This window comes from Pristiophorus japonicus, chromosome 7 (genome assembly GCF_044704955.1).
Source record: "Pristiophorus japonicus isolate sPriJap1 chromosome 7, sPriJap1.hap1, whole genome shotgun sequence".
Lineage (NCBI taxonomy): Eukaryota > Metazoa > Chordata > Chondrichthyes > Pristiophoridae > Pristiophorus > Pristiophorus japonicus.
This window is the reverse complement of record NC_091983.1, coordinates 71,431,851-71,451,292: the sequence shown is the minus strand read 5'-3', so window position 1 is coordinate 71,451,292 and position 19,442 is coordinate 71,431,851. Positions and strand designations below refer to the sequence as shown.

Here is a 19,442-nt window from a genome sequence, read left to right as displayed (position 1 = left end):
CAAATTATGGGCCATTGTATTCAGTTGCACTGTGAGTAGTGTAAATTAGTAGGACAGTGAATCAGGGAAAAGTTAATGCTCCCTAGACCTCGAGCACTATCAACTAGTTGGTCTTGCCAGTAAATCCAATTTTAATGGACAGATAGTGTTAAGCAGGTGGAGCACGGCAGCCAGCCACCTATTGTTGCTGGTGTTAGGCCCGGGCCTCCTTTATATGCTGCCAGCGAGCTGTAAATCAATGGTTATGGGAGGGTGAGAAATAAGCCATCTCTCATGCTGAGCCAGATGACAATCAAAGCCTGGGAGATGGAGGCAATCCCAGGGAGACCTTGGGTAGGCCTTCAGCAAGTCAGAAGTTCTTTTGTGCACCTGTTGCTCCTCCTGGCCCACCGAAGAAAAATTAAACATTGCCTGGGCCATCTTTTGAATGGTCTTCAGCTGTGCCTTTAAGGACCGCTGGTTAGGCCTCGGAATACTGAGTACAAATGGGCAAAGTGTGTCCATTTGAATGTTGAAATTTCAAGTGGAGTCATATGGATAATTGGCATGTTGCAAGTGGTCTCTTTCCTGAAAGAAACAGACACTCTGGCCACCCATTTTGGGACCCTATCAGTAAGTGACCGAACATCATTTTTAGAATTCTACCCTATTTAATCTGGGCGGAGAGTGTTAAAACCGACACAAGTGAAGCGCCTATCTACAGGTGTAAGGCTTTATGCAGGCCCAAGGATTGCTCTGCTTAAGGCAGTCCAACTTCTGGTACAGGTCCTTAAATGAATGTTACACCCCTCATTAGCATATATAAGGGGCTAATGCCTGTTTTAAGCAGCTGCTTCAGACCCTTGAAAAAATGGGCCAACCTAATTTTGGATCCTGCAGGACGTTGCACCCCGAAATTGGTCCTTTTTACACCTGTTTTATACTAGTACAACAGATGCAATAAAGACCAATTTATACCCCATGGTTTCATGAAATCTCCACTCTAACAGATTAATTCTTAAAATGCAAAGTCTATTAGAACAGATGCCAGAGAGGGAGTTACAAATCTTTAATACTTGATTTCTGACAGTCTTAATCATGACGATGAAAGTTGACTTGTTTATGAATTGCATTATTTAGTTTCACACTCATATTTTAAATGGAGCTTGTATGGTGGAGCATTAATACCATGACATGAAATGGTGTAATTGAAGTTCACACCTGTTTTCCCTTCACACACACCGTTCCCTTTCTGAACCTTGCTGTTTGGCTTCCACCTGGCCCTTTCCCAATCACTTTCCCACAGGGAGGGAGACAAAATAAAGTCACTCTTGCATCTCCCAGCAGGTGAATTCAGAATACCACTGACAGGACAAACCACATGCTTACTTTGCTGTAGGTTGTGTATAATATTGAGAAAAAGGCAAAGAGAAAATATGAATGCTTAAGGGTCTAATCGTGGCAATAGTGAAGATTTTTCTTTCCATGAAGGAAATAATCAGCAGGTCTATTTCTTTCACCTGAACTTTTGCCATGATGTATAAAGGCCAATTTTAGAGGTGGGCGCCGGAGGGACTGGAGTGCATCGTTACCCCCGGCAACCAAATTTTAATTTGATTTTATTTATTTTACAGTTTGATTTGTTTTAATTGCCGGTTTTAGTGTCCCCCTCCCCTTTTATAGGGGGCACTTGTAGAATTAATGATTTTATGGCCCAAAAATTAAAGGCCAATTTTGTTCATTCATCAAAGGTTGAGGGCCTCGTCCCAGTACCAATGGGCAGGCAGCACAGCTTGCATCACCAACTTCGCTCCCATTTTAGGCACTGCTTGCAAATCGCCCCAAAGTGCCAGGTAAAAGAATACCCAATGTGCAGACACGATGCAAGGTCTATGGGCAAATAATGATGCCGCATAGGAATTGTTGGATGAAAAAAGACCAACACCCATCTAGTTTGCCTACTACTATCCTGGTAGTCACAGGATACAATGATAATGGAGTTGTTGACTAATCATAGCAATCAATCTCTAGCAATTAGTCTACAACAGACCCAGAAATAGACCCAGGGAAAGCCTAGTGGTGACCCGCTGTTTGAATTGCTGGCAAAGTAGATGTGCTGCTACGAGAAGGGTTTGTCCTGTTTGGCACTGCATGCTGTCATCCCCAGAGGTCAGCAGTACAGCATGTTTGTCCGGAGGTGACAGCTGGGTTCAATAATCTTACAAAACCTGGGAAAAGAATCCAGAGATAATGCCACACTGTAAAGAATTTGACCAGGTAAGACTATCACGCAGTACCATTTTCCAGGTCAAAGTCTCGAGATTGTTCCCAAAGTGTTAGCTGTCAACCCATTCCACATTTACTGCTTGCATATGGCAAACCATCAGATAACCTTAGAGCTCTATGATCAAGATATAATTCAAAGCCTTGCCATACATATTTTAGAAGGACATCCCACATGAAATCATCGTGACAGAACCTGACTACTTGACACACATGTTGACCTGCAAATTGGGCATTTGCTTCTTCACATTGTATTGCGAGATTATTTGTTTAAATGACATGATGCTAATCAGAGTAGAGGGAGCAGGATAGTTAGAATAAATACGTGGCTTGAGCAGTGGTGCAAGAAGGAGAGATTCAAATTCCTGGGACATTGGAACCAGTTCTGGGGGAAGTGGGACCTGTACAAAAGGGATGGTCTGCACTTGGGCAGGACTGGAACGGATGTCCTAGGGGTAACATTTGCTAATGCAGTTTGGGAGTGTTTAAACTAATATGGCATGGGGATGGGAACCTATGCAGCGGGGCAAGGCGAAGTAATATGGAGTCAGAAACAGATGGTAGAAAGGTTAAAAGCAATAGTGGAAGGCCGAGTAAACAAAGGCAAGAAACAAAAAGGGCCACACTACATCATAATTCTAAAAGAACAAAGGGTGTTAAAAAGGCAAGCCTGAAGGCTCTGTGCCTCAATGCAAGGAGTATCCGTAATAAGATGGATGAATTAACTGTGCAAATAGATGTTAACAGATATGATGTGATTGGGATTACAGAGATGTGGCTCCAGGATGATCAGGGCTGGGAACTCAACATCCAAGGGTATTCAACATTCAGGAAGGATAGAATAAAAGGAAAAGGAGTTGGGTTGGCATTGCTGGTTAAAGAGGAGATTAATGCAATATTTAGGAAGGACATTAGCTTGGATGATGTGGAATCTATATAGGTAGAACTGCAGAACACCAAAGGGCAAAAAACGTTAGTGGGAGTTGTGTACAGACCTCCAAACAATAGTAGTGATGTTGGGGAGGGCATCAAACAGGAAATTAGGGGTACATGCAATAAAGGTGCAGCAGTTATCATGGGTGACTTTAATATGTATATAGATTGGGCTAACCAAACTGGAAGCAATATGGTGGAGGAGAATTTCCTGGAGTGCATAAGGGATGATTTTCTAGACCAATATGTCGAGGAACCAACTAGGAGGGAGGCCATCTTAGACTGGGTGTTGTGTAATGAGAGAGGATTAATTAGCAATCTCGTTGTGCGAGGCCCCTTGGGGAAGAGTGACCATAATATGATGGAATTCTGCATTAGGATGGAGAATGAAACAGTTAATTCAGAGACCATGGTCCAGAACTTAAAAGAAGGGTATCTTTGAAGGTATGAGGCGTGAATTGGCTAGGATAGATTGGCGAATGATACTTAAGGGGTTGACAGTGGATGGGCAATGTCAGACATTTAGAGACCGCATGGATGAACTACAAGAATTGTACATCCCTGTCTGGCGTAAAAATAAAAAAGGGAAGGTGGCTCAACCGTGGTTATCAAGGGAAATCAGGGATAGTATTAAAGCCAAGAAAGTGGCATACAAATTGGCCAGAAATACCAGAGAACCCGGGGATTGGGAGAAATTTAGAACTCAGCAGAGGAGGACAAAGAGTTTGATTAGGGCAGGGAAAATAGAGTATGAGAGGAAGCTTGCAGGGAACATTAAGACAGACTACAAAAGCTTTTATAATTATGTAAAGAGAAAAAGGTTAGTAAAGATAAACGTAGGTCCCCTGCAGTCAGAATCACGGGAAGTCATAATGGGGAACAAAGAAATGGCAGACCAATTGAACAAGTACTTTGGTTCAGTATTCACTAAGGAGGACACAAACAACCTTCCGGATCTAAAAGGGGTCAGAGGATCTAGTAAGAAGAAGGAACTGAGGGAAATCCTTATTAGTCGGGAAATTGTGTTGGAGAAATTGATGGAATTGAAGGCCGATAAATCCCCAGGGCCTGATGGACTGCATCCCAGAGTACTTAAGGAGGTGGCCTTGGAAATAGCGGATGCATTGACAGTCATTTTCTAACATTCCATAGACTCTGAATTAGTTCCTATGGAGTGGAGGGTAGCCAATGTAACCCCACTTTTTAAAAAAGGAGGGAGAGAGAAAACAGGGAATTATAGACCAGTCAGCCTGACATCGGTAGTGGGTAAAATGATGGAATCAATTATTAAGGATGTCATAGCAGCGCATTTGGAAAGAGGTGACATGATAGGTCCAAGTCAGCATGGATTTGTGAAAGGAAAATCATGCTTGACAAATCTGGAATTTTTTGAGGATGTTTCCAGTAGAGTGGATAAGGGAGAACCATTTGATGTGGTGTATTTGGACTTTCGGAAGGCTTTCGACAAGGTCCCACACAAGAGATTAATGTGCAAAGTTAAAGCACATGGGATTGGGGGTAGTGTGCTGACATGGATTGAGAACTGGTTGGCAGACAGGAAGCAAAGAGTAAGAGTAAATGGGTACTTTTCAGAATGGCAGGCAGTGACTAGTGGGGTACCACAAGGTTCTGTGCTGGGGCCCCAACTGTTTATGTTGTACATTAATGATTTAGACGAGGGGATTAAATGTAGTATCTCCAAATTTGCGGATGACACTAAGTTGGGTGGCAGTGTGAGCTACAAGGAGGATGCTATGAGGCTGCAGAGTGACTTGGATAGGTTAGGTGAGTGGGCAAATGCATGGCAGATGAAGTATAGTGTGGATAAATGTGAGGTTATCCACTTTGGTGGTAAAAACAGAGAGACAGACTATTATCTGAACGGTGACAGATTAGGAAAAGGGGAGGTGCAATGAGACCTGGGTGTCATGGTACATCAGTCATTGAAGGTTGGCATGCAGGTACAGCAGGCGGTTAAGAAAGCAAATGGCATGTTGGCCTTCATAGCGAGGGGATTTGAGTACAGGGGCAGGGAGGTGTTGCTACAGTTGTACAGGGCATTGGTGAGGCCACACCTGGAGTATTGTGTACAGTTTTGGTCTCCTAACTTGAGGAAGGACATTCTTGCTATTGAGGGTGTGCAGCGAAGTTTCACCAGACTGATTCCCGGGATAGCGTGACTGACATATCAAGAAAGACTGGATCAACTGGGCTTGTATTCACTGGAGTTCAGAAGAATGAGAGGGGATCTCATAGAAACGTTTAAAATTCTGATGGGTTTAGACAGGTTAGATGCAGGAAGAATGTTCCCAATGTTGGGGAAGTCCAGAACCAGGGGTTCACAGTCTAAGGATAGGGGTTAAGCCATTTAGGACCAAGATGAGGAGAAACTTCTTTACCCAGAGAGTGGTGAACCTGTGGAATTCTCTACCACAGAAAGTTGTTGAGGCCAATTCACTAAATATATTCAAAAAGGAGTTAGATGTAGTCCTTACTACCAGGGGGATCAAGGGGTATGGCGAGAAAGCAGGAATGGGGTACTGAAGTTGCATGTTCAGCCATGAACTCATTGAATGGTGGTGCAGGCTCGAAGGGCCGAATGGCCTACTCCTGCACCTATTTTCTATGTTTCTATGATGACATAAAATTCAAGGGATACTGAAGAAAGGCTCACAAATTACAGGACTCTGACACTATTGGAGTAAGACATTACAGCATATCAAGAAATGTACGCAATAAGGAAAAGTGAAGCAGAAATGTGAGTATTTTAGCCTTGAAAGACTGGGACATAAATTCAACATACAGGTGTAAAATGGACATAATACTAACTAATTTGGTTGGGCAGAGGCCAATCTGTGTCCAATCTGCACATTTTTTAAAGCCACTGCTAAACTGGTTGAGGCCTTTTTTAGGCAGTTGTGAGAGCTGCCAAATGAGATTCCTGTAACATTTCCAACCCACATTCCTAAATTCGATTAGACTAATCAGAATTTCCACTGCTCAAATTCTGACTATTTGTTAGTTTTGAGTGGTTCAATCAGTGGACTTGGGACTATTGGAGGGCACTCAAAGAGGCCCCAACAGTTTGAGAAATGTTGTCTTTTTTGCCCTCCTCTTGCTCACCTTTACCCCTGGCCTTACCTGTGAGCCTTGGTATCGGCCAAAATTGGTTAGGCCTGTATCAAGGCAATCAATTGGCACCTGCAGCTCATCGAAATTGTGGTGCAGCCCTGGGAACGATTTATGACAGTCCTCGGGCCTTTGAAATCTGGCTTACTGTCACTGAGCACCGCCGGAATCGCACCTGATTTTGGGCTCTGTCCAATTTCTACCCCAAAGTGCCTGAAAGGTGATCTTATAGTGGTATACATGATAAACAACATAGAAAAGGCAAATTTGGAAAATTACTTTAACATACCTTGAGATAGCAGAACAAGGGGGCTGCATGTTCAAAATTGATAAAAGGCAAATTTAGGATTGCCATCAAGAAGTTTTTCTTCACCCAAAGAATGATCAAGACATGAAATGGACTCCTAGATGGAGTAGTTGAGGTGAAATCTCTGTCATCATTTAAGAACTAATCGAATAATGCAGTGGGGTACTTTACAGCCATTTTGGATGAATAAACTAATATGGTCCTAAATGGCTTTCCTCATATGTAGTTATTTTGTGGAAAAAATAATGCATGTACAAGAAAAAGACGTAATGCATCTCAAAACATGCAGGTGAACCTAAGATCACATTTTACAACCAGCACTAAAAGCTCAAACACGCCTTTAAAGAGTCAGCTAGCTCTTAAAGGTTGGGCCACCAAAACAGCCACATATTTTATGTAAATATGCAGCGGTATGGGGAACAAAGTGTCATGAAATCCAGGACTAATGTGTATAGGAATCAGAAGTGAAACGAGGTTCGCTCTGGCCAGCAGATTGGCCTGTAAAAGCTGCTAACAATGAAAGGAAACACTCAGGGAATGAGATGCAGACATCTGTGGCAGCTTCTTTGACCCATGTGCCCAATCCTATAAAGGATAATTTGCCGATTTGGGGTTCTTGGAGAAGGCAGGTGGATGTTGTGGTGGGGGAGGGTCCATGGGGGGGGGGGGGGGGAGGGAAGAGAACCTATGCCCGAAGTCTTCAGGAGAGCTGTACATTCTTTTCTGATCATATAGTCAGAAAATCATCCACAGCACACAACGGAATTTCTGGGATGTGCAGTCAGTGGGGGCAAGGTCTCTCCCAAAGCAAACATTCAAAACTTTACCCAAATAATACTAACTCAGTATTCACAAAGGGGTAGAGTTACATTGTGATATCAATAATGCAAATTATATTGTCATGGGGTTGAAAAATCAATTTTTTTTCTAGTGTAGATTGGTGAAGCATCTGATATTTAATGTACATTATAAACAGATCAACAGTGATCTTTTCCTATTTAAAAAAATTTTTTTTGAAACACTAAAATATTCTACCCAATTGAAAGTCATAATTTTCATGTTCTAACCAAGTATTTAATGTCATTTGTACATAAACTGCAGAAAAAATGGCAGCCCTGACCGCTTTGAATTTGACCTAAAATAGGGATGTGATTGTACAGGTTAGCGGTTATGAAACAGCAGAACCTAGGGAGACATTATTCCTTACCTCTATGATCTCCAACATTTCCACTCTTGTTATTTTACCATCACCATCTAAATCATACATATTGAAGGCCCAGTTTAGCTTCTGTTCAAAGCTGCCTCTTGAAGTAATCGAGAGAGCGCAAATGAACTCTCTGAAGTCGATCGTCCCGTCACCGTTTTTATCAAAGGTCCTGAAGGCATGTTGAGCAAACTTGGATGCATCTCCATAAGGGAAAAACTATGGAGAAAAAGAACACATTAAATAAAGAATTCAAATCAGGATTCTTTTTCATTTTTTATGCTCCATGTAGCATGGATCATTTCTTCTCGTAGGTTGAAGATTAGCCATGGTCTTATTGAATGGCGGAGCAGGCTCGAAGGGCCGTATGGCCTACTCCTGCTCCTATCTCACGTTCTTATAAGATAGTCAACTCACTAGAAGCCTCGGAGATACTTGTCTGAAGACATTTCAGACCATGATCTAATATTCTTCATCACACCCTAACCAGAGTTCCTTCTACACACTTACAGACAACAACTGAATTAATGCTAGGCCAGGGTCAGGTGCCCCTCATTTGAAAGGATCTTCAACCAACTTTTGGTGATTTATTGGTGAGAAATAGGTTCTATTTGCATTATTTTGTTGACCCCTCCCCCAAGATATCAAGCATTAGAAATAAGTTAAAAATAGTTGCTCTGCTCACAATCATTCAGGAAATATGATCACACAGCCATCGGCCTGAACCTTCTCTACTTTTATACTGCTATCATCTCTACTTCTAACCAGAAAGTCAAAAGCTTTGTAGAAGAATGCATGGAAAGGAAATAGGGTACAAGTGCAAGGATGTCCAGGAGTCAACAGATGTGGCAAACGTCAGTGGCATAATCCAGCCCTATAAATGGACCACAAAGAAGAGGTCTCCATGATCTCTCAGCAAGAGGGTCACCATATTTAGATTGTCAATAATTTTACTACTCCAGTACTGCACAGCAGAAATGTGATTTTATAGAATGATACAGCAGAGGAGGCCGCCATTCGGCACATCATGCCTGTGCCAGCTCTTTGAAAGAGTTATGCAGTTAGTCCCACTCCCCTGCTCTTTCCCCATAGCTCTGCAAGTTTTTCCGCCTTCAAGTATTTAGCCAAATCCCTTTTGAAAGTTATTATTGAATCTGCTTGCACTGCCCTTTCAGGCAGAGCACTCACGATCATACCTCACTGCGGAATTGTTTTCTTCATGTCGCCTCTGGTTCTTTTGCCAATTACCTTAAATCTGTATCCTCTGTTTACTGACCTGTCTGCCATTGGAAACAGTTTCTCCTTATCTATTCTATCAAACCCCTTCATGATTTTGAACACCTCTATCAAATCTCCTAACCTTCTCTGCTTGAAGAAGAGCATTCCCAGTTTCTCCAGTCTCATCACGTAACTGAAGTCTTTCATACCTGGCACCGTTCTAGTAAATCTCTTCTACACCCTCTTCAGGTCCTTGACATCCTTCTTAAAATGTGATGCCCAGAATGGATCACGGTGCTCCAGCTGAAGCCTAACCAGTGATTATAAAGGTTTAGCATAACTTCCTTACTTTTGTACTCTATGCTTTTTTTAAAGCTAAGGATTACGAATGCCTTTTTAACAGTCTTCTCAACTTGTTCTGCCACTTTCATAGAAACATAGATAATAGGTGCAGGAGTAGGCCATTTGGCCCTTCGAGCCTGCACCACCATTCAATAAGATCATAGCTGATCATTCATCTCAGTACCCCTTTCCTGCTTTCTCGCCATACCCCTTGATCCTTTTAGCCCTCTTGAATATACCTAACGAACTGGCATCAACAACTCTCTGCAGTAGAGAATTCCACAGGTTAACAACTCTCTCAGTGAAGAAGTTTCCCTTCATCTCGGTCCTAAATTGCTTACCCCTTATCCTTAGACTGTGACCCCTGGTTCTGGAATTCCCTAACATCGGGAACATTCTTCCTGCATCTAACCTGTCCAGTCCTGTCAGAATTTTATACATTTCTATGAAATCCCCTCTCATTCTTCTAAACTCCATCGAATCCAGGCCCAGTCAATCCAGTCTCTTCTCATATGTCAGTCCCGCCATCCCGGGAATCAGTCTGGTGAACCTTCGCTGCGTTCCCTCAATAGCAAGAACGTCCTTCCTCAGATTAGGAGACCAAAACTGAACACAATATTCCAGGTGAGGCCTCACCAAGGCCATGTACAACTGTATTAAGACCTCCCTGCTCCTATACTCAAATCCCCTAGAAATGAAGGCCAACATTCCATTTACCTTCTTCACCGCCTGCTGTACCTGCATGCCAACTTTCAATGACTGATGTATCATGACACCCAGGTCTCATTGCACCTCCCCTTTTCCCAATCTGCCGCCATTCAGATAATATTCTGCCTTCATGTTTTTGCCACGAAGTGGATAACCTCACATTTATCTGCATTATACTGCATCTGCCATGCATTTGCCCACTGTCCAAGTTACCCTGCAGCCTCTTAGCATCCTTCTCACAGCTCACAGCGCCACCCAGCTTAGTGTCGTCTGCAAACTTGGAGATATTACATTCAATTCCTTCATCTAAATCATTGATGTATATTGTAAATAGCTGGGGTCCCAGCACTAAGCCCTGCGGCACCCCACTAGTCACTGCCTGCCATTCTGAGAAGGACCCATTTATTCCGACTCTCTGCTTCCTGTCTGCCAACCAGTTCTCTGTCCACGTCAATTCATTACCCCCAATACCACGTGCTTGAATTTTGCACACTAATCTCTTGTGTGGGACCTTGTCAAAAGCCTTCTGAAAGTCCAAATACACCACATCAACTGGTTCTCCCTTGTCCACTCTACTAGTTACATCGTCAAAAAATTCTAGAAAATTTGTCAAGCATGATTTCCCTTTCATAAATCCATGCTGACTTGGACCGATCCTGTCACTGCTTTCCAAATGCGCTGCTATTTCATCTTTAATAATTGATTCCAACATTTTCCCCACTACTGATGTCAGGCTAACCGGTCTATAATTCCCCGTTTTCTCTCTCCCTCCTTTTTTAAAAAGAGGTGTTACATTAGCTACCCTGCAGTCCATAGGAACTGATCCAGAGTCAACAGACTGTTGGAAAATGATCACCAATGCATCCACTATTTCTAGGGCCACTTCCTTAGATACTCTGAGATGCAGACTCAGGCCCTGGGGATTTATCGGCCTTCAATCCCATCAATTTCCCTAATGCAATTTCCTGACTAATAAGGATTTCCTTCAGCTCCTCTTTCTTGCTAGACCCTCGGTCCCCTAGTATTTCCAGAAGTTTATATGTGTCTTCCTTCGTGAAGACAGAACCAAAGTATTTGTTCAATTGGTCTGCCATTTCTTTGTTCCCCATTATAAATTCACCTAAATCTGACTGCAAGGGACCTACGTTTGTCTTCACTAATCTTTTTCTCCACATATCTATAGAAGATTTTGCAGTCAGTTTTTATGTTCCCAGCAAGCTTCCTCTCATACTCTATTTTCCCCCTCCTAATTAAACCCTTTGTCCTCCTCTGCTAATTCTAAATTTCTCCCAGTCCACAGGTTTGCTGCTTTTTCTGGTCAATTTATATGCCTCTTCCTTGGATTTAACACTATCCCTAATTTCCTTCAAAGACTTGTGTGCCTAAATCTCTCTCTTCCTGCACTCATTTTAAAATTGAACCCTTTATTTTATGTTGCTTTTCCTCATTCTTCCTACCCTACCAAAATGCATCACTTCACACTTCTCTGCATTAAATTTCATCTGCCAGGTGTCTGCCCATTTCACCAGCCTATCTGTATCCTCCTCACTGTTTACTACATTTCTGAATTTTGTGTCATTTCAAACCTCAAAATTATAGAAAATAGGTGCAGGAGCAGGCCATTTGGCTCTTCGAGCCTGCACCGCCATTCAATATGATCATGGCTGATCATGCAACTTCAGTACCCCACTCCCGCCTTCTCTCCATACCCACTTGATCTGCTTAACTGTAAGGGCCACATCTAACTCCCTCTTGAATATATCCAACGAACTGGACTCAACAACTTTGTGTGGTAGAGAATTCCACAGGTTCACCACTCTCTGGGTGAAAAAGTTTCTCCTCATCTCGGTCCTTAAATGGCTTACCCCTTATCCTTCGACTGTGACCCCTGGTTCTGGATTTCCCCAACATCAGGAACATTCTTCCTGCATCTAACCTGTCCAATCCCATCATAATTTTATATGTTTCTTTGAGATCCCCTCTCATACTTCTAAATTCCAGTGAGTATAAGCCTAGCCTTTATGCCCTGCATACCCACATCCAGGTCATTAATATATATCAAAAAGAGTAGTCCTAATACTGACCCCTGGGGAACATCACTGTATACTTCCCTCCAGTCTGAAAAACAACCGTTCACCACTCTGCTGTGCTTTCTGGCCCTTAGCCAATTTTGTATCCATACTGTCCCTTTAATCCCAAGGGCTTTCATTTTCCTAACATGTCTATTGTGTGGTACTTTGTCAAATACCTTTTGAAAGTTCATATACACAACATCAACTGCACGACCCTCATCAACCCACTCCGTTACTTCATCAAAGAACTCAATCAAGTTAGTCAAACATGATTTGTCTTTAACAAGTCGATGATGGTTTTCACTTATTAGCATATGCTTTTCCAAATAACAACTTGTTTTGTCCTGGATTATTATCTCTAAAATTTCCCCTGCACCAATGATAAGCTGACTGGCCTGTAGTTGCCAGGTTTATCCCTATATGCTTCTTTAAACAGGGGTGAACATTTGTAATCCTCCAGTCCTCTGGCACCACTCCAATATTCAAGGAGGATTGAAAGATTGTGGCCGAAGCCTCTGCAATTTCCATCACTACTTCCCTTAGCCAGCTAGGGTGCAACCCCATCCTGCCCTGGTGACTTTTCTACTTTGAGGACTTCCAACCTTTTAAGTATGTCCCTCTATCTATTTTATCCTATTCAAAATTGCTATTACCTCTTCCTGTGACATTAGCAGCATCGTCTTCTCCAGTAAAGATAGGTGCAAAGTATTATTTAGTACCCCTGCCATGCTCTGCCTCCACAGGATTACCTCCTTTTTGGTCCCTAATCGACCCCATCCTTTAACTACTTTTTTACTATTTATATGTATATAAAATACTTTTGGGTTCCCTTTAATGTTAGCTGCTAATCTATTCTCATACTCTCTCTTTTCCCCTCTAATTCCCTTCTTTAGATCTCCTCTGTACTTTCTATATTCAGCTTGGTTCTCTACTGAATTATGGACCTCACATTTGTCATACGGCTACTTTTTGTGTCTCATTCTAATCTCTACGGGGGGCAAAATTCCCCAGATCCCTTTTTGGGGGCTGTAGCCTAGTCAGGGAGTGACTTACTGCGGAAGTCCCGCCCTGGCCGCAAAATTGCAGTTATTGCTGCTCGCAGGAAGTAGAGTGCAATGTCGCACACTTCACTTCCTGTTGGGGCACGTTTGGGGGTGCTACTCGGGTGCAATTGGCAGCGCTATGCGGATGCTCAGTGTAGCGCAGATGCGTTTCAATGACCCCGTCCGTTAAAGGGAAGGGCCACTGCGTACACCACATGGCCTCCACTGGGCCACCAGGGCGGCGTGGTGCACAGCGCAGCACACCTCCCCTTTAACCTCCGCCATGGGAGCGGATGTCGGCCCGGATCACGACCCGTGAGACTGGCGCTGACACTGCTCGAAACAGCCTCGTGGGGCGCTGGCCAATATCACGGGGCAGAAAGCGGTTGCCGCGGGGTGCCCGCACATGGCAGTGATGTCATCAGCAGTTGTGCGGTGGCCCATGGTGCGGCGCGACCATGTCAGCGACTCCGCTAACCCCCGCACAATTTTGTGGGAACCAGTAGCGCTCTTTTCCCCTCCTGCCCCTTCCCCCCTGCCCCCCAACCTCACACACAAAATCAGTTTTGCGCCCCCGGAGGCACTAATGGGAGGCGCAGAATAGGACAATTTCAGTCCCTGTATCTTTTGTCATTCAGGAAGCGTTAGCTTTGAATGCCCTTCTTTCCCTCATCGTGGGAATGTGTCTGTTCTATACCCAAACCATCTTCTCTTTGAAGGCCTCCCATTGTTCAATTACTTTTTTGCTTATCAATTTTTGATTCCAATCCATTTGTCCAGATCCGTTTTCAACTCACTGAAGTTAGCCGTCTACCAGCGAAGTATTTTACACTTGATTGTACCATGTCCTTTTCTGTAACTATTTCTAAACTTGATGATATAATGATCACTGTTCCCCAGATGCCCCCTGACTGAAAAATGCTCCATTTGCCCCACTTTATTCCACAAAACTAGATCCAGCACAGCCTCCTTCCTCGTTGGGCTGGAAACACACTGATCAGCAAAGTTCACATTTCAGGAATTCCTCCCCTTTGTCCTTTTATACTGTTACTATCCCAGTCTATATTAGGATAATTGAATTATCATTACTCTAGTTCATACATCTTTCTGTAATTTGTCTGAAAGTTTGCTCCTCTATCTCCTTCCCAGTATTTGGTGGCCTACAGTATATATCCAGTAGTGTAAGAGTCCCTCTATTGTTCCTTAATTATAACCAAATCAATGCTTTCTTTGACCTCTCTACTACATCATTTAAGAAAGAATATCCTTAAGGATGCATATTCTGAAATTGTAAAACAGCTGTCATGAAGTGATGGAAGTGATGGCAGAAGTGTTTCTTCTTCCCAAATCTCTCCCACCTGGTAGGATTCGTAAAATTGTAACCTTCATATGCTTTCAGACCTGACACTTTGGTTTGCACCTCCACATTCATAATGCCATAACACATCCCACACATCAATTCAAAGCTTTGCACAGTGGCACGACCTGTGAACTGCAGTAACTCTTCAGCACAAACTCTCTTGAATAATACACTCGCACAAGCTATTTTGAACATCAGAACAAATATGATATGGTTCAGATATGCACTCTGCTTTTGTGTCACCTGGAAACTCAGTAAGACTGAAGAGACCTGTTCAGTTGTGATCATTAAAAGGTAGTTTCATTTTATTTAGAATTATGGTTAAAAAATTATTCATCTACAAAAGCAGGTTTTCTGTGATGTTAAATAAATCCGCTTGTAACAAGTAATTCAGGCAGATTACTCAGGTGGGTTGAAACTCCAGAAATGCTGTTTATTATGGGTCAGAAATTGCCGGGATTATACAGCACTCACCGTTAATTGATCCCTAAAAAATCCAGCAGTTTGTGGAGTAAGAGGTATGCACGAGTTCCGATTCTCTGCAAATTGCTGGACGTCGTGTTGCTCTGCCGTTATTAGCCAAAGCCAATAAAAGTCTTTTCTCATGAGATTGCTGTATTTAGGATGTTAAACAAATTATTCATGCCGCATCAATTTAGGGCAGGTAATTAATAGCAATAGAGGTCCCTGTTAATGATGTGATTTCTGGACCTGAGTCTCACTCTAGCAGGTAGTGAATTGTTCCTAGAGGTTTTTTTGATTTTTTTTTCTGCCTTGGCTGTCTTTAGTGATAGTCTTGCCATCCACACTCCTGTTAGTGTCAGAAGACAATTAATTTCCAGGATGCAAAGCTGTTTCAACATTCAGAATTCAAATGAGCTAGATTTCTTTCTGAAAGTAATATTTTGGGATACAGTATATGAGTAATTTGAGACATGACATGGCAAGTGTAGCATGCTTGGGAGGGAAAAGGCAACTCTGGACCAATGGTTCCCAAATCTCTCCACCACTGGATTTTTCATAGTGTACAGTCTGGGTCTGGTGTAGACTAATTGTTAGAGATTGATACTATGATTAGTCAACAACTCTATTAACATCGCACTTTATTTGCACTGCAAATTGTTGGAACGTAGCCAAGTTTGCTGACGATACAAAGATGGGAGGAAAAGCAATGTGTGAGGAGGACACACAAAATCTGCAAAAGGACATAGACAGGTTAAGTGAGTGGGCAAAAATTTGGCAGATGGAGTATAATGTCAGAAAGTGTGAGGTCATGCACTTTGGCAGAAAAAAAATCAAAGAGCAAGTTATTATTTAAATGGAGAAAGATTGCAAAGTGCCGCAGTACAGCGGGCCCTGGGGGTACTTGTGCATGGAATCTTGGTCTTTATTGCAAAGGGGATGGAGTATAAAAGCAGGGAACTCTTACTACAGCTATATAAGGTATTGGTGAGGCCACACCTGGAATACTGAGTGCAGTTTTGGTTTCCATATTTATGAAAGGATATACTTGCTTTGGAGGCAGTTCAGAGAAGGTTCACTAGATTGATTCCAGGGATGAGGGGGTTGACTTATGAGGAAAGGTTGAGTAGGTTGGGCCCTCATTGGAATTCAGAAGAATGAGAGGTAATCTTACCGAAACGTATAAGATTATGAGGGGACTTGACAGGGTGGATGCAGAGAGGATGTTTCCACTGATGGGGGAGACTAGAACTAGAGGGCATGATCTTAGAATAAGGGGCCGCCCATTTAAAACAGAAATGAGGAGAAATTTCTTCTGAGAGGATTATAAATGTGTGGAATTCGCTGCCTCAAAGAGCTGTGGAAGCTGGGACATTGAATAAATTTGACAGAAATAGACAGTTTCTTAAATGATAAGGGGTTATGGGGAGCAGGCATGGAAGTGGAGCTGAGTCCTTGATCAGATCAGCCATGATTTTATTGAATGGCCTACTCCTGTTCCTATTTCTTATGTTCTTATTATAATGAGACAGCGATGGCAACATCGCATCTAGGATCGGATGAAAGTCATGTCTATTATGTGACCAGGATGGTAAAAGGCGAACAAGATGGACTTTAGTCTTTTTTGGTCTAGCAATTGCTATGTTTCTCTGAAAGCAGTGTATCCACTGGGTGTTCCATTATTCCTACTCAGCTTTCAGTTATGGCTCAGTGGGTAGCACTCGCGCCTCTGAGTCAGAAGGTTGTGGGTTCAAGTCCTACTCCAGAGACTTGAGCACAACATTCTAGACTGACATTTCAGGGACTGAAGGAGTGCTGCACTGTCATAGGACGTTAGGCCAAGGCCCCGTCAGCTCTCTCAGGTGGACGTAAAAGATCCTGTGTCACGATTTTGAAGAAGAGCAGGGGAGTTATCCCCAGCATCCTGGCCAATATTTATCCCTCAATCAACATCACTAAATTAGATTATCTGGTCATTATCATATTGCTGTTTGTGGGAGCTTGCTGTGCACAAATTGGCTAACACGTTTCCAACATTATAACAGTGACTACATTTCAAAATTTTGGGGGTGTAAAACGTTTTGGGACGTCTGTTGGTCATGAAAGGCACTATATAAATGCAATTCTTTCCTTCTATGATCATGATGGACAGGGCCACTGGTTTTATATTTGATGGGTCAAGAATGTTTGCACATTTCGCACACCTTGCCATTCACTCATTAACTTCTCAAGGACCAATACAATAATTCTCAAACACAACTAGGTTACGATGTCCTTTTATTCTGCTTATTCTTTTCAATTCTTTTCTTAATTTTCCTTTGTGTCTCTTCTTTCTCTCAATCCATGTTTTTTCTTTTCCTCTCTATTTCTGGTTCTATCTCACTTTCTGACTCCGAGGCAAGGGTGCTACCCTATTCTCCATTGTTTGCTCAGTTTCTTTCTCTATCATTTTCTTTCAGGTGATAAGCCAACGAGCATGATGTTCATCAGATCCCGGATGTGACATTAACACCGTTACACCATTATTTTATCAATATTCCAACAATTGGCAGTGTAAGTGTAATACGATGTCAATGATGAACTAAAATGTTCAATTGACGTATCTTTGCACTTTCTGACCCATTAGCCCAGATACTCACTGGGGTGGGGTTTTGGAGAGGGGGGCAAGGGTTTTGGTCTGGAAACCCAGAAATCTGGACTTCCTCAAATGCCATGGTGTTTTAACTAAAAAGAGATTTCCCGCCTGGACACCAGCCTGATTGACAAGCGGGGAAATCCTTTGGCACAAGGCCACAGCCCAAGCAGTTATGTTCAGTGGCTGTTTGAGGTGAGAGTTGGAGATCATGGGGGAGTTCCTAAGGGCAGTGTCCTCGGCCCAACCATCTTCAGCTGCTTCATAAATGACCTTCCCTCCATCATAAGGTCAGAAATGGGAATGTTCGCTGATGATTGCACAGTGTTCAGTTCCATTCACAACTCTTCAGAACATGAAGCAGTCCATGCCTGCATGCAGTAAGACCTGGGCAACATTCAGGCTTGCGATGATAAGTGGCAAGTAACATTTGCACCACATAAGTGTCAGGCAATGACCATCTCCAAAAAGTGAGAGTCTAACCACCACCCCTTGATATTCAACATCATTACCATCGCCAAATCCCCCACCATCAACATCCTGGGGGGTCACCATTGACCAGAAACTTAACTGGACCTGTTGTGTAAGCATGCCTGTTCATTGTGTGATGTCGGTAACACTGTCATGCAACACTGAATGTAACCTTGTACTGTGCACACCTTACCGGTACACTAGAGGGTGCTGTTGCTGGAGACCCAGGGGTTGCCTGCACATGGCAGGTAACTCAGTAATAAAAAGGAACACACAGCTTGTTGATGGCACTCAGGAACTGCTAATAAAGGACTGCAGGTCTGCACAGTTTAAGTACCATACCCTGCCTCGTGGAGTCATTACTAAAGGTGCCTACATACTCCACAGAATACTGTGGCAACAAGAGCAGGTCAGAGGCTGGGTAATCTGCAATGTCTCACCTGCTGACTCCCCAAAGCCTTTGCACCATCTACAAGGCACAAGTCAGAAGTGTGATGGAATACTCTCCACTTGCCTGGATGAGTGCAGCTCCGACAACACTCAAGAAGCTCGACACCATCCAGGACAAAGCAGCCTGCTTGATTGGCACCCCATCCATCATCTTCAGCATTCACTCCCTCCACCACCGGCACATCATTGCTGCAGTGTATACCATTTGTAACTTGCCACGGCTTCTTCGGCAGCACCTCCCAAGCCCACAACCTCTACAACCTAGAAGAACAAGGGCGCCAGGCGATTGGGATTACCATCACCTGCAAGTCCCCCTCCAAGTTACACACCATCCTGACTTGGAAATATATCACTGTTCCTTCATCGTCGCTGGGTCAAAGTCCTGGAACTCCTTGGTAATCATTTTCCAACAGTCTATCGACTCTGGATCAGTTCCTATGGACTGGAGGGTAGCTAATGTAACACTACTTTTTAAAAAAGGAGGGAGAGAGAAAACGGGTAATTATAGACCGGTTAGCCTGACATCAGTAGTGGGGAAAATGTTGGAATCAATTATTAAGGAAGAAATAGCAACGCATTTGGAAAGCGGTGACAGGATCAGTCCAAGTCAGCATGGATTTATGAAAGGGAAATCATGCTTGACCAATCTTCTGGAATTTTTTGAGGATGTAACTAGTAGAGTGGACAAGGGAAAACCAGTGGATGTGGTGTATTTGGACTTTCAAAAGGCCTTTGACAAGGTACCACAAAAGAGATTGGTGTACAAGATCAAGGCACATGGTATTGGGGGTAATGTACTGGCGTGGATAAAGAATTGGTTGGCAGGCAGGAAGCAGAGAGTCGGGATAA

General features: G+C 43.1%; 1 protein-coding gene across 1 annotated transcript in view; it reads right to left on the bottom strand.

The window, feature by feature from the left end:
- Window positions 1-19,442, bottom strand: part of vsnl1a (visinin-like 1a) — a 201,909-nt gene that overhangs the window by 2,344 nt on the left and 180,123 nt on the right. The window contains exon 3 of the mRNA XM_070885040.1: window positions 7,839-8,054. Within this exon, the coding sequence (XP_070741141.1) occupies window positions 7,839-8,054 (216 nt within the window). The remainder of the gene's footprint in view (window positions 1-7,838; window positions 8,055-19,442) is intronic.